Genomic DNA, 15,435 nt, shown 5'->3' on the forward strand with positions numbered 1-15,435 from the left:
TTTTAGCTAGAGCTGCAGTGCTTGCTGATGAGTACATGCTTGTGCATAAGTCTACTTTTTCTATTGGTAAGAGTAAACCTAATGTTAACAATGTAGTCAAAGACGCTGACAAAGCTGTTCCAGTAAAGAACGGAAAGATATGCTTTATTGTCACAAAACTGGTCAAGTCATTGCCAATTGTTTGAGTTTGAAAAGAATAGTCTTCAGCTCACCGGCAGCCAAAGGGAGTTGGGGTAGTCAAAAGTAAGTCTACAGTTCTCAAAGATTCTCTTTCCAAGCAGAGCTGGGTCGTAACATAGCCTTTGCCAATGTAAGGGCTGGACATTGGGTTTCTTTTAATCTGGAGCACCAGAAAGTCGGCGCACCAGTGCGGAAATGCCACGATTGATGACCCATTTAAATCTGTGTAAAACAGAGAAATTCTTTTGTCCTACTTTGTTAAACTGTATACCACGAGACTGACACTGTAAATGGATGAAGGGGAAATTATAATATTTAAAAAACCCTAGAGGTCGGATCACCATTATACAGCCATAATATTGTATATCCTAGTGGACAGAATTAGACTATATAATTAGTGCTTTGTACTCACTGAACGTGGGCTGACTTGCCTATACAGTGGAGGGCGCCTGAATCTGCACTGGGTCAGTGTCATTGCCCTTATCATTCCGCAATAATGAACACTGCTCGTCACAATGGATTTTAAAGAGGAGTTGGTTATTATGTGTGTGGGATTCCTCAATTTATTCTATTGGTCTTTTGCCCTGTTAGTCACAACGTGGGAGCAATGGAGGGGTTTCTAAGTCAATGTCTAAACATCACATATGGTGTTGCATTTTTGATAAGTGTCTGTGAGTAGGAACTGACAGTATCAAATATGGGTGCTAATATATGTGTACGCATATAAAGTGCTCATTCAAACAAACTGGTGTGTGTGTAGTGCTTCCCAGCAAGTGGCCTAATAAAGTTCAGTTTGAACCCAATGGAGCACAGAGAATAGTTCTGGTCCCTTAGGCTCTATTGCTGGATGTTAAGAGCTACAGTATGCTGTGCACAACTTGTTACTGTGCATTCACAAATAGACAAGTACGAATGAACGGAAGCCTGTTTGTGTTTATGTATATATTTAGATGTAGACATCTTGGCTGTCGGCTAGGGCTTTGACTCCGAACTTCGTTATTCGAATATAATTCGATTATTTTAAAAATTGAAGCTATTCGAACGAATTTTACGAGATCTCTTAATATTCGAACCTGTATGGGAATTATTTTTTGTAAATGTGTTTGCTTGTAAACGTTGTTTTCAATTCAGATTCCGATTTTTTTTTTTTCACGCCTGGTGAAGTAAAATCGCGAGCTCATTAGCAAGGCTATTGTTGGTCATCTGGGCTCCTGTAGGTAACGTTAGCATGCTAGGTTCCTGTAAGCTTGTGTATTTCCGATGGAACGTTAACTGTGTCGTAACAGCATCTTCTGTTATATTCTGCTCGTTACATCTTCATTCCAACACTGCATATCTTGTTTGCTTAATAATAAAAATTTTAACACGCATAAATACTAAATATTAACATTGACTGATACACTGCCCTCTGGTGTACAGAACATATAGAACTTAAGTTTGATACCAATATCAGTCTTACTGAAGACATTTAATGGTCAAAATATAATTAATAAATATTCGAATATATTCGAATTTTAATATTAATAAACAAACGAACTTCGAATATGATTTTTGGGCAAAAGTCAAAGCCCTACTGTCGGCATGCTGGGTAGAGTGGTTAGTTTTAACACAAATACTGTACATGGACATACATGAGTCCTGAGACTAACATGCACTGAAAGAAACTTTCACCCAGTGTACCCAGATTAACTCAACCCCAAAAACCCCAGTCTCAAGTGGCCATTTGGGGAACTGCACTCTTGACACACCAGTATTAATTTAATTTTTTTAGCCATGGAGGTGGCTGCTTGATTGGCAATTAATATGTGTAGATGTTTATCTTATAATTTTAGCAAGTATTAATGATAACATACTCAAATTATCTCTTACAGCCACCTTCCAATTTACACATTTGTAACTCACTAGTACACTCACTACATTCAGTCAGTTCATCCAAATTACAAAAATAAAATATATATGGGTGCAGATTGTGTGATATGCAATACCGCTTTCCTATTTTAATTTTTTTCGCATTAGGTAATATGATGCACTTCCATCAACACTGATCTCCATGCAGCCTTCACACTCCCCCATGTGTGAGCCTTTCAAATACATTAAAAATGCAGACACCATGAGTAAAACTGGACCCACTCCATTTGTCTCTATGCATCTTAAATCAAGTTTTTTTTTTTTTCTTCCCCCCATCAGGATAAAACGGGCTGTTAAAAACTCACAAGGGAGCCACTTCCTGCCGGCCGCAGCCTGGGCAATCAAAAAGAAGTATTCTAATGATCCCTGACAAAATTGTCAGACGATATCCTCCAGGGTGCGATGATACTTTACATTACAGTAGACGGATCGATAGCAAAGATGACACGAGAGGCCTCTGCAGAGGGAGAGAGCTAGAGAGCCCGCAGTGAACTGCCTCTGACTTGTGCTGATTCTACAGTGAGTCCACTTGACCTCACAGAACACATGAGGTCCACTGTGTGAACATGTAAATTGCTTGAATTACCGAATACACTCATTTTCTAAGGTGGTAAACTTAATCTATATGTGTGTGTGGAAGTAATCTGGCGTTGTGTGTGCTCGCCAGTAATGCATTAACAGGTACACAATGTGTGAACACACTAAAAATAATTAAAAACTGACTGCCATCTCTAAAAATCAGTAAGAAATAATTATAGTTTCGCTTTAAACGGTGACATGGCAAATAATGCTGTGTAAAGAAAGTCAATCAGGAAACATTTTGTTTCAAAGTGGCCCACATCCCCGAGGAACCAGTTATCACAGACAACTGACAAGACCTGGGCGCCACAAAACTAGGTCATTAAAGTGGATTAATGCGGTAATTCGCAGATGAACACACACAACACAACCCCACTAATGAACTCCTCTAGTCTCTCATCAAGCTTCCTGCGCTGTGGCTAATACTGTTTACACAAACCTCAGCTTTTCCCCCCGTTTGGCTCACTCGGAGTTGCGCTGAATAATAAAAAAAAAAAAAACAGCCATTGAAAATGCCTCTTCAGTTAAGAATTAAATATGTGATTATGAGTGGACATAATCATGAAATATACACTCGCTTGCCAAAACATTAGGTACACTTGTGAAAACAAATGCAACGCAAAATAATAGAAGCTTGTGTGCGTACATTACAATATAATTTAATAGCACTACAAGCCACTGCTTCAGTTGAATAAACTGCTCTCCTGGTTATGTTAGGATATTTAGGATGTTTATTTTACAATGGATTTGTTTTCACTAGCGTACCTAATGAACTGGCAAGTGAGTGTGTATTATCTGTCAATAGGCTGGGTGATCTAAAATTTTAAATAATTTGATGCCATGGCGATACATGTCACATGTCATTTGTAAAATGGCAGGCTCAATAAAGCAATCTAATGCAACACTATTAACTTTTTATCACAGATAAACCGTATCCATTAAGCTATAGTACATTGTCACATAAGAAGTCAGTGCTTATGACTTAAAAAATACTCCAAAGAAGAAAATCTACAACAGTAAATGGATGATTTATCCTTGCTTGGGCCATAATGCCAGTCATTTGTTTTTCTTTGTGTTGCACCATAACTATGATGGCCTACTGCCAAACTCTCTCTAACACCTGTGAGCGGAGTCAACTCTATACTGAGCAACTAATGAGTCCTCTCCCAAACACTGGCAGACACGCTGACTTCTGACATTTGTGCTGACGGGGAGTCACGCTGGCAGATCTGAGAGCGATTAAACCCCACATCTGAAGGATGGAAAACACATACAACCAAGAAACGTCTAACGATGGCTCCAAATCAAATTCAAAATAAAGACTCAAATTCTGCACGCACACACACACTGTTTCTCTAACTGAAATCCCTGCTTGGCGAGGGCAGGCATGATCAGGGGGAAAACAATACCTTCTCCTTTCGTCTGTGATGGAAAATCTTTAAATCCTTAGAGAAAAGTAATCATACAGTGGAAACAGTCGCTAAGGGCAACACTAACAGGTACCCTGTCCTCAGGGATGTGGCAAGAAAAACACAGTTAGTAAATGTGAATGAGCTTTCCCCCCCCTCAAACAAAGATAAATACTTTTGCTTTGAGATTTCTTTTCATTTCATTATAATGTCTAACAGAGGACCAATTTGTTTTCATGAGATTTTTTTGCATTGCACTCATCTTAACTTCTTTTATAACAGTGGGATTCAGTTAATTCAGCTTGAGAAGTAATAGCGATCTGTTGCTTAGATGAGATGACACAGACACACAAGCATCCCCTCCAACCTGCACGTACAGGTGACTCTTGGCATCTGTTACTTTAAATCTTTTAACCATTAACATCTGTCTGGCTGCACAAAAGCTGCAACAACTTGAGGAGCAAAGAAACGACACGTCAAGAAGAAATGACACCCAGATTGCGGTTGTAAGTGTAGACTCTTTGACATGCGGTGCACACACACACACATCACCGTAGTATACCCCACAGACGCTGTCATTTTCGAGAATTAAAGGCAAAACAGCTCGGGACAACGGGTCCGTACCATAAAAAAAATAAAAAATCCGAGCATCACTGATATGACGGCGCAGAAACCACGTGTTTTACGTAATGGAAAGCCAATCTTTCAATTTAACCCCTCCTCCCCGTCTATTTCTAACAGAGGTCCGACGCGAAAGGAAATTCACGCAAATGTTTTTTTTATACGGGCGCACCGTACTTTTTTTGGAGATGCCAGTAGCGTGGTGCTGCTGAAAAAGGCTTGAGGAAAATACCCCCACGAAAGGGAGCAAACGCACACTCCAGGAATCACGGACACACACACACACACACACACACACACACACACACCAAGAACCTGGCTTTAAGAGGAACGTTGCAGCGTGGGACTACAAGACATGAAAGCTGGGGTTGGTGTTATCTGACCTCACCAAACAAGCTGGCATAAAGGAGAAGCGAATTGGACTTGATCCGGCAATGTGGTGTTTTGTTGGGGCTATCATTGCAGCAGTCTGTGCATAGGATGCATCCTCCCTTGGCTTTTGATGCTGTGCAGATCCACCCTCCTCTCCTCAGAGTGATGAACTAATAGGCAATGATTTTCTCCTCGGAAATCCACCGTGGTTCACTGTTTTCACGTTAGTTGTGTTTGTTTACTGGCGACCCGTCTCCTCCAGGTGCGACACATGCAATTTACAGAGTATATTTTCTATTATCGACTAGTTGAGGAGGCATTCTTTGTACGCCAGGAGAAGAAAACACACCGTTATTACGAAGTCTGACAGACACTGAATATTTTGTCACGTGAATGAAAGCGCATAGGACTTGGATATACCTATTTTTCTATGATACAATTGGTAGCCTTGTTCGGGAGAACTGATCCAATTGTGTTATTATGCAACCGCAAGGATCTCATCTATATCTGGGTGTTTAAGCCACTGGATTGCTCTTCGCCCAAATCAATGTGGTTTCTTTGGAACATTTTCAGCAAAGGAACGCATATGCTGCAGTGTCTTTGTGGCAAGAGTCTTAAGAAAAACAAGAATCCAAGTGGTAAGCTCATCACCGTTATGCCTACTCCTCCGTTTCTCTTGTGAACCGGCGTTATGCGTGCGTGTGTGCGCGTGTGTGCGAGAGAGAGTATCTGCGTTATTCGCTTTTGTTTGTTGTAATGGTGATAGATCTGCAATCATATTTATGCAGCGAGTGGATCGTGCAGAGGCGCTGGGAGGGGGGAACAACTTATTCTGTGCAGCTACTACATCGGCGAGCACAGGTTTGGGGACGCAGCGCGCAGACACACACACACACACACACACACACACAAAGCCCCCCCTGCATCACCACGGCACCATGATCTCCTAACTTTTTAAATAACGCTCGCTCTCTCCCTCTCTCTCTGTCTCTCCCTCTCTCTCACACACACACATAGGGGCAAGATGTTATTTCAGTGGATAAAATCCACGCACTGTTTTTTTTTTTTTTTGTCTTTCTGTGATTCCCCCTAACCAGATTATTCCATCCCCGGGTAGACTACTGCAGCAGCATTTCCCCCCTCTCTGCATCACCACTTCTCTATTAAACGAGCGTTTTCAGCAAACCAGTCGGAGGAGACAGAGCAGTCTTTCATGTCTGTCCCTCTGCCTTGTTGCAGGCCAGGTGTTCTTCATGCGGGGGCCTTTGGGGGAAACGCGATTTCATACAAGTTGATTCCGCGTTGAAGAAGCGGCCGAGGTGCAAACAAACAGGGAACTGGGCTCCACTGCACTAATGCAAAAACCCTGCACTTGGGCAGTCGGCATCGTTTCGATTCAGATGCCGGACTTTTTCTTTTTTTTTCAGCATCACACCAGCAGTTACATTAGTTACAATAGTGCAGTTGATTAAATGCAACACTGCAGGGGCTCGGTGAGGAAGGAGTTGTTTATTTCAACAGGCTGTTGTAAAGCCTCAGGTAGACGGCATGTAGTGCGGGCTACTTGTTACCTCATGTAGCTTGGTTGGAAGGAAGATGATGAGCTGAGCAGCAGCAGCAGCAGCAGCAGTACTACAGTTCACTGCAGCTGCGGTATAGTAGATCATCACCACACTGTAGCGGGACTATCATGCGTTGAAGAGACTACGAGAGAAAACAAAAAAACACGCCATTTAAAAATACATTACATTATAATGTAATAATAATTCTTCACTGCCCTTAAACTATACGTTGCTGTAATACTGCAAATTTCCCCACTGTGGGATAAATTAAATCTCATCTTATCCTATCTTACGCAGGTTTTTGTCGTTGTCATAGTTACCATTAGCATCAAGCTATAGTTAGCCCCGGTTTGTTCTTTTCATCTATTAATTAGCGTAGCTATCAAAGCTAACTTTACAAAAACCCTACAGGTCGTTTAAAACATTTTTACTTTTGGACTTGTACAAACATTAGAGGGAACAACACAAGGGCTGCTCATTAAATATGAGGTTTTAAACTCGTTTCTCAACTTGCAAGTTCAACCGGTAGCTAGCTAGAAACATCTAAACAGGAAGTGGCATATCTTCACCCTGACCTTTGTACGAATAATGTTCATTTTTATTTATTATTATATAATTACAGTTTATACGTTTATGTTGAGTCATATATGCACTTATGTTATTTTATAATTCTTTATGATTGCATTTTTTAAATTATTTATTTATTTTTTGCGTGATTGCGTCACTTCCGTTTTCGTCCGAGCTTGATGAGGAAGTGAGTGGTCGCAACCTGTTGGAAAATTATTTAAAAATTGCCTTTTTCTTCCTTTCTGGGTAACAAGTGGAGTATGTTTTGTTCCAGATGTTTGACGAGCTCTAAAACAGGGGTAAGTGTTGTCACTTAACCTCTTTCGCATTTTTTTTTTTTTTGTGTTTACCTTTGAAAAAGACAAACTGTAAAAATGTTAATTGCATGACATCTGTAAGCACTGGGGTGATAACTGACTGATTGCCGCTCAGTGGAAAAGCTGCAGTAAGACACTGCTTCCCTAACTTGTGCTCAACCCAATGCAGACAATCAATCAAAGCCGAGACTCAACTGTCAGTTGTCTGAAAGGTGAAGCCGTTTCAAAGTGAGCCCATATTTACCTTGAGAATTATTATTGAAACATAAACTAAAGATGTGCACACTATTTGTTTATTTTGTGCTGAAGCAGCAGATAGAGCTTACAGAGAAATGAAGTAGGCCAGAATGCAGACTGTGTCAGTGGGGTGCAGTCTTGTTTCCTACTACTACAAAAGCTGCTAACTCATTGAATCTACACTGTCTGAAAAATCACACAACCGATTTGTTTTCAGCTGCGGAGGTGCTTTTTTTTTTTTTTTTGGTGTCATAAAACAGAACGGTGAATCCTCTGTGTGGCCCTTTGTCAGCAGAGGCAAGTGTTTCCAATACGCTGCTCGCCAGGGCCTGAGCTGCAAAGGCCTAGATATAGTGCTCCAGCTCCTTGGCTGTATTTTTAGCAACACAACATAGCTGAGAGAACACAGAATGAACGAGCTAACCTGACCGTATCAATAAGATGTGTTTGTCGACGTATCCGAAAACTGTTATCTGAACGTCTTTCTACACACAAAGGCTTGCATAGTGCACATCAACAGTTTGTCTGAAGTGGTGAAAAGCGAGTCTTCAAGCACCTCTACTCCAGCAGATGGCACTTGATTTGATCCTAGCATGGGTTAATATTTAAGCCATAGCTAACTACTAGAGCTTTTGGTATTTTTTATCAGTGTCTCTGTGATTAACCTCTAGGTTCGTGAGCCTCCAATCTCCAGATTCAGTATGGCATCTGTGTATATAATATTTTCTGCTTTGTTAGCCCATTTCTCTCCTTTATTATTATTATATATAAGGTCTGTTTGCATGCCTTTGAATTGCCCTCCCATGGTGAAATCAATTTCGCTTTCAACCTACAGAAAAGGTTAAATATTCCCTCTTTTCAGACTAAGAGTTAATGCATTAGTCTCAGCTGTTTTGATGTGCATTTACGGTGGATATGTATGGAGTAGTTCTCCAAGTAGACCACTCGGTCTCGCGCTGGAGCGGGGCGACGTGAATGCGGTGCTCGTGTAGCTTAATGGGTAGCGCATGGCATTGACATTGCATGGTTTAAAGCATCTCCCCTCTTAGGAGTCGCCCACAAAAGCGGCCGTGACTTCATGAGGATGAGGACGAGGTTGAGATAAACCACAGAGAGATGCTGCAATCTGATGCAAGTGAAATGCCGGGTCAAAGCTCGAGCACACAACAGAATGACTCACTTTCTTGGTGGATGTGGCAGTTTGCCATCATGTAAAGACTATGTGTCCACTTTTAGCCCCTTTTGCAAAATTGCCCTCAGATAAAGTCACTAAGCCTCTATACTCACTGACCTGTTAATATTCTTCCAGCTGTGTCACTGTTTTCCAGCAAGATTGTTTCTTCATGTGCAGTGGCTTCGTCCTAAGGGTCGGTCCAGCGGCTGACCTACCCTTAATGTTCCCTCTTGTGTAACGGGCATGGGTACATGTCTTTGAGTAAATCTCCTTCATTAAGTCAATTAAGTAATGAAGCAGCTGAGTGGTAGGGATGGAGATGCAGTAAGTTTCACCCTGCAGCTCGTGTAGCAGGGACGATGCCCGCGTAGATGTCATTGTAAAACTTTGAGAATGTCACTGAAGGGTGCACGCCGCCACGGTGAATGACAGCGGTTTAATTAGGGCTTTAGTGGTAAACGGCAGAGGAGAAGGTTACGTCACAGACTGCCACATGTTATAGAGGCGGATATTTGATTGGTACTCGCTGATATATCCTTTAGGTTGAATGCTGCAGATCTAGAAATAGCCAAGTTGCTGAAAGAGCAGAATTGCAGTGGATGTGTGAAGAGCAGTGGGTGGCTTCCTTAGAGTTACAGAGCTGTGGCTCACTGGCTGCGTTTGTGTGGACAATGTTGCTTCTTTTACTTGGACACTAATTAAAATCAGCTGATAAGACATAATTCTCTATGTGTCCCAAAGCCTCAGTCACAATAGAACTTTTTTTGCCATGTGCCACGTTGATCTGGCCGCTGTCAGATCTGCTTGAAGAAGATTTTTATTGCCCCAACATTATTAGCAACACCGAATTCATGCAACAGAAGAAGATGACCACATTGCTACTGACATGATTCCTGTTTTGTTAATCTTGTTTGAACAACTCGGTTGTGTTGCTACCTCCATGTTTCTGTTCCCCCGGGAAGCTCGTCACATCCCCTGATGTTTACTCCCTTTGTCAGTCATGCACAAATAAACATCCACCGATAAAACATATTCATTGCACCCAGAGTGAACCGATCGGATCAAGCGTTCGCGTGGTTATTAGGCGCTAATATTTTCCTATTGGTTGCGTCCGTTTACGTGTTTGTCCTGATTGAGTTATTATTCTGGCTGTCAGTGGAGTACTATGCTAGCGTCCGCGAGAATATACCCATTGACATCACGGTGACATTACAGGTCAGAGAACCCTCAGGCATCCATGTGATAATGTTTCATAACATAGCAAGTGAAACTCAATCCCAACCGAGCTGAGAGGTACAAATAAAACTTCAGCACTGAAATGCTATTGCTCTATTTCGCTGTGACCCAAGATCATTTATTTGAGTTTCTGGCATGACTAACCATTCTGATTGTTTGGAGACCTTGTTCTGGTGTTTAGAACTGAGTGCTGTGATATATATATATTTTATTTTGTGTTTAACATTATCTGAAATTGGATGATGCAAAGACATGTGTTTACACCGTTTACAGTCACAAATTGTAGCTGACACTTTCATGACTAGACTGTTAACAGGTTTTAAAGAACAAGACCTGCCTTTGCACGTGCCTGTGCAGCTTGGCTGTCGTGTCGGGTTTACGAATCTATCAGTGAAAAGTAATAATCATTTTACCGCGCGCGGTTCTGTGCTGAAATTACGCGCGCATCTGGCCTTTTCTCTTCATGCAGCTCTCATCTCAGAGCAATATATCTCACATTCTGCTTTTCTTTTTTTTTTTTACCCCCCAAATCATTGCTGTTTGAGAATTTTAAAAGGGAAGCACTGTTAAGAGATACTTGATTCATTTGTCTAAGAGGCTCACGTCGGTTTAATTCGCGGTAACAAAGAAGCGGCAGTGTAATTAAAGGGGACGGGTAAGATTCAAACAAGAACTCCTACAATTAGAATAACAGCAGGGTTGGCTAAAAATATCCCCCCTCCGACTACCGTTGCATGTTGCTAGGTTTCATACAGAAACATTGCAGTTAAGTTTGTAAAAGGCTAAATTGCAGCAGCTTCACATGCACGTACCTTTTGTACTCACAGGCATGTCACAGCAAATACAAAAAAAAGGGTTAGCAAATGCTCTCATTATTGCCACTGTACACCTTTGTGTCACCATTGATAAACCTTGAAAAAGAGCACGTGTGTTTTTAATATTAAGCAAAATTATTATTACCAACTCTGAAAGTTGGGTGTTGCTGCAGCGGTCAACAAGAAAATAAGAAAACCTGCTTCACTCATCTTTTTGGGGCGAGATAAGCGCAAGATCAGTTTCCGTAGTGAATTTGGGATGCGTCTGTCCTGCACATGAAAAATATGAGCTGCGGCGATAAGGCTCGAATTCCTGCCTGACATTCTACCTCCCTCCGTGAGGCAATCAAGTTTACATACAAATCAGATGGGAGGGTAAACTTATATACAGTCTGTGAATTTATATATTTCTATATATACAGAGGGAGAGAGGTAGAAAAGTGTGCTGCTTAAAGAGGATTCATGAACTACGTCTAAATGACCGGAGATGCGGTCTGGCTGATGACTTCACCGGGCATGCACAGACCTACTCTCCGTTCAGCTCCAGTAGACGCCATGAAATGAATCCGTTCTCGTTCAAATATGGATAATATCTTAATGTGATCTGCAACATTTATAATTAGTTAGAGATTTATTAGTGTTGGTTTTCATGCGGAAATCTAAATGTCTCGCATCATGCATGTAAAGGCCAAGACACACCAAATCAAAGAAGTAGTGGCAACAAAAGCCGAATTCATTCCTCGTGTAGCCCATGTCCGAGCCAAAAAGGTGGACTTGAGTGCACCTCAAAAACTGCAGTTAACTACCAACTAGCGCCTACAGTCTGCACCTGGATAAAAGGAAATGACTCTAAGTGCGAGCAGTTGACAAGAGTCTGCACTTGTCAGCTAAAAAGAGAAACCACAAGAGCTAGGACTACTGATATTCAAACCTTTTGTACAAAGTCGGCCTCTCCTGAATCCCGCCGATCAGTCGGTGAAGATGGAAAAATGAGAAGAGCGTTCTGTGTGTTCCATCTTGACTTCTTCGTCATTTGCTTCTGTTCATCATTTCTGATTCTCTTCTTGTGCACTGGCTCGCCAAACTCAACGTGTTCCACTACGAATTAAAGACTCCGACGACAGTGGTCTGAATAGTGCCAACTGTGTAGGGCACACTGCAAAAACCTGGCCCGGTAATGGCCTTCACTTGTCGTGACAAACCCAAACACAAATTAACTCATTTAAGAGTTTAACAGTTCTGTGTTTCTGCTTGTTTTGACTCTTTATATTGGTTTTATGACCCACAGCTTTGCAATTTTGATTCATTCAGACTAACTGCTCTCGTCAGAGCCATTTCCAGTTGCATAATGCAGCAGTTTTTAGTGAAAAAGCACAAAAGTATATGCCAATAAGTGAATAGCTGGTGAACTTATTATTAAGCCTTCAGCAGTGAAGGAGAGAGATTTACTTTAAGAATAAGCGGAGACCAAAGGGGAGAGTAGTGTTTTGTACCTACATTTTCCAAGTTGCCATGACTCCAAATGAGTGCTTATGTTGCTCCTTATGGGCTGGACGTACAAATGATCCGCTATTTGCTAACAAGTTTGTCAAATCAACTCAAGTGTCAGCGGCGACTGTGGCTCAGTCGGTGGAGCGGTTTAGTGGATCGGCAGACGATCAAGAAGACAAGCAAGACACTTAACCCTGAATTGCTCCCAGGCTTTGATATGTGAATGTGTGTGTAAATGGGACATTGTGAGTACCAATAGGTATAAAAGCGCTGCATGAATACAAGGCCATTTGCCAAGGCAATATCTTAGTGTATCCGCAGGACACAGCTTTAAAAATTCAGTATATAAAACAGTACATGCAAGCTAATGGGTAGGAGTCCATTTTAAAGACATAACATGGCATAAAGACTGAACATCATTTGGAACGTTGCTGGTCTTGAAAGCCAGCTTGACTGATCAATTTCTTGTCAGCTGATGGATCTATATTTGCCTCCAGATTAGGTAACTACGTATTAAACGTATCAGTCTTTTTAAATGTAGGTAAAGTGTTCTTTCTAGTTAAAGGGGAATTACAGTATTTTACAACCTGGACCTTATTTCTGGCATAAAATACGATCTTTTACTCACTCATATAACTTTGGTGTCATTTGGAGTTGTTCGGAAGATATTTAGATCCAGCAGAGCGCCGCCTATATCCATATAGTGGGAGTGACTGGGGCACCGAAACGCAGCCTCTAAATAACGCATTATCTGCCGAAATAAACTTGTTCATTTCGCCAATATTTTGTTATGGTACACTAGTGATATTCTCCGTTGAGTTACCTGTTATCTATTGTTGTTCTTTGGCCAGCTGTTCCTCTCTCTGCCTCCGCATCCTCCTTTCAACAAGCTCCTTTTCCATATACTCTGGTTCAAAGCGGTAAGGACGTCCATCATAAACAAAGTCGTTGTCCACAACCTCAGAATCGGAAAAATATTCAGCCATGTTGCAAAAAACTAGCAGTACTAAATTACAGGTAAACAAGCCGACCGTCGCGGGTGTACGCGACGCTCAGTGATGACATCATCCAGGTCAGAAGTTAGTAGGTCAATCTACAGACCCCAGATGATGATGATAACAGGTAACTCCGGACTTAATGGGGAATAGCACTAGCGTATCATAACAAAATATTGGTGAAATGAGTTCCGCGACAGATAATGTGTTATTTAGAGGCTGCGTTTCGGTGCCCCAGTCACTCCCACTATATGGATATACACGGCGCTCCGCTGGATCTAAATATCTTCCGAGCGACTCCAAATGACACCAAAGTTATATGGGTGAGTAAACGATCATATTTTATGCCAGAAATAAGGTTCAGGTTGTAAAAAAAAAAAAAAAGGGTAATTACCCTTTAATGGTGCAAAGCTATTTTTTGTAACTTGCACTTATTGAAGGCACTGGAGATAATTTTGTCCTTTTGAATAAAACGTTTTAGCCCTCCTATCTGCTTTAAGAGGTTATATCTGTCTGTGGCAGACTGTCTAATGCACCTTTCATTTCCCAATAAACATCTCAAGATGACATTTCGGTTTTGTTCAAAGTGTACAACACAACATCAACTGTATGTAAGTAGGTGTTAGAAAGCACATTGATTTCTTAAAGGCCAAACAAATATCCTCAGAATGAGCTGCAGGTAGAAAGTGAGTGACGACGAGTTGATTGCTTTGTGATCTGAGTCATAGATACAGTTTGCTACCTGTGGCGCCAAAGGTCGCTGTGAGGAACAGGGATGAGAATTACAGTGTGATTGCTGCAAACGATGCTTATTTAACAAAATTAGACAGCTTTGTGAGGACGCTGTGTTGTATATTTAATTCCTTATTAGGCCGTCTACATGAAATATACAAAGTGTAATCAAAACAGTCACCGCAAGAGAAACCTCTGACAACAAATGTTCAAAACAATTTCACACTTGATTTTTCTCAGTTTCTGACGGCGGCTGCGTTTTTTTTTTCTTCTTTTTTTTGTGACCGTTTTGAGTTATGTTTGACACAGAGTGGTGAAATTGGCCATTTCTGGATGGGCACTGACATGATCTTGTCAGATCTGAAGTGATAACTTCTGAGAGTGTAATAGATTCTTTCTCAGTTGTCAGTTTTATGATCTTCCTTGTCTTCAATCATTTTGAGTCGTTTAAGGTCAGTGAAATTTCTGGCGCATAGCGTTCAAACCCTAAGACAAACTGATTAATTAATCTCAAGATGAGTTTGAGTAGCAGGTCTGAGTATCTCAGTTCTTTGCAACACTGGGAACTTATCATAACAGAAATTATTTTATCTTTTTTATATCCTGCATTCATGTTACCAACTCAAGCTACCTGTATCATATGCGTGGACATATTTGATTGGCCTCCATTGTTTTGCCTGATGGTGTTAGCGGGTTGCTAAATTAAGCCGACGTAAACTCAATGACTCGTCGGTTGTGAATGCGTCCTCCTGCTGACTTTTCAATGCATGCACGACTCGATTGGTTACAACTTCGGTCATTGTAAAAGGATTCTGAAAGAGCGCTTGATGGCTGCATACACAATAAAACTGTGTACGACTCGGGATAAAGCTGCGCGCCCCAAGTAAAAAGCCGAAAACATCCGCATTTAATGATTCATGTTCAGCGGAAGACATGCATAGAAAGAAATAGCATTTTCTGGTACTGCAGCATAACTCTATTTAGTTTCAGCATTCCCCCAGTGGGAAGGGGGATACTAGGACAAATGCAATGTAGTTGTACAATGATTTTTTTTTTTTCCCCACTTTCTGCAACATGGCTTGTAACAAACTAATCTACCCAATCAATAATGTGTCTGTGGCTTTGGAGGTAATGCTCAGGTACGAATGCAAGTAGCTTAATCCACTAGTTACTTATGAGTTTATTGTTTTGGCACTCTTAAAGAAACAGTGTCCAAATTGCTGCATGCCATTCCTAATAT

The 15,435-nt window shown here is 41.2% G+C and overlaps 1 protein-coding gene across 1 annotated transcript in view; it reads left to right on the top strand.

Moving 5' to 3' along the window:
* The first annotated feature begins 5,601 nt into the window (after positions 1-5,601).
* fgf14 (fibroblast growth factor 14) overlaps positions 5,602-15,435 on the top strand; it is a 99,739-nt gene continuing 89,905 nt past the window's right edge. Inside the window, exon 1 of the mRNA XM_084545105.1 lies at positions 5,602-5,707. Within this exon, the coding sequence (XP_084401231.1) occupies positions 5,617-5,707 (91 nt within the window). The 5' untranslated portion in view covers positions 5,602-5,616. The remainder of the gene's footprint in view (positions 5,708-15,435) is intronic.

The sequence above is a fragment of the Chelon labrosus genome, assembly GCF_963514085.1.
Source record: "Chelon labrosus genome assembly, chromosome: 5".
In the NCBI taxonomy this organism is placed as follows: domain Eukaryota; kingdom Metazoa; phylum Chordata; class Actinopteri; order Mugiliformes; family Mugilidae; genus Chelon; species Chelon labrosus.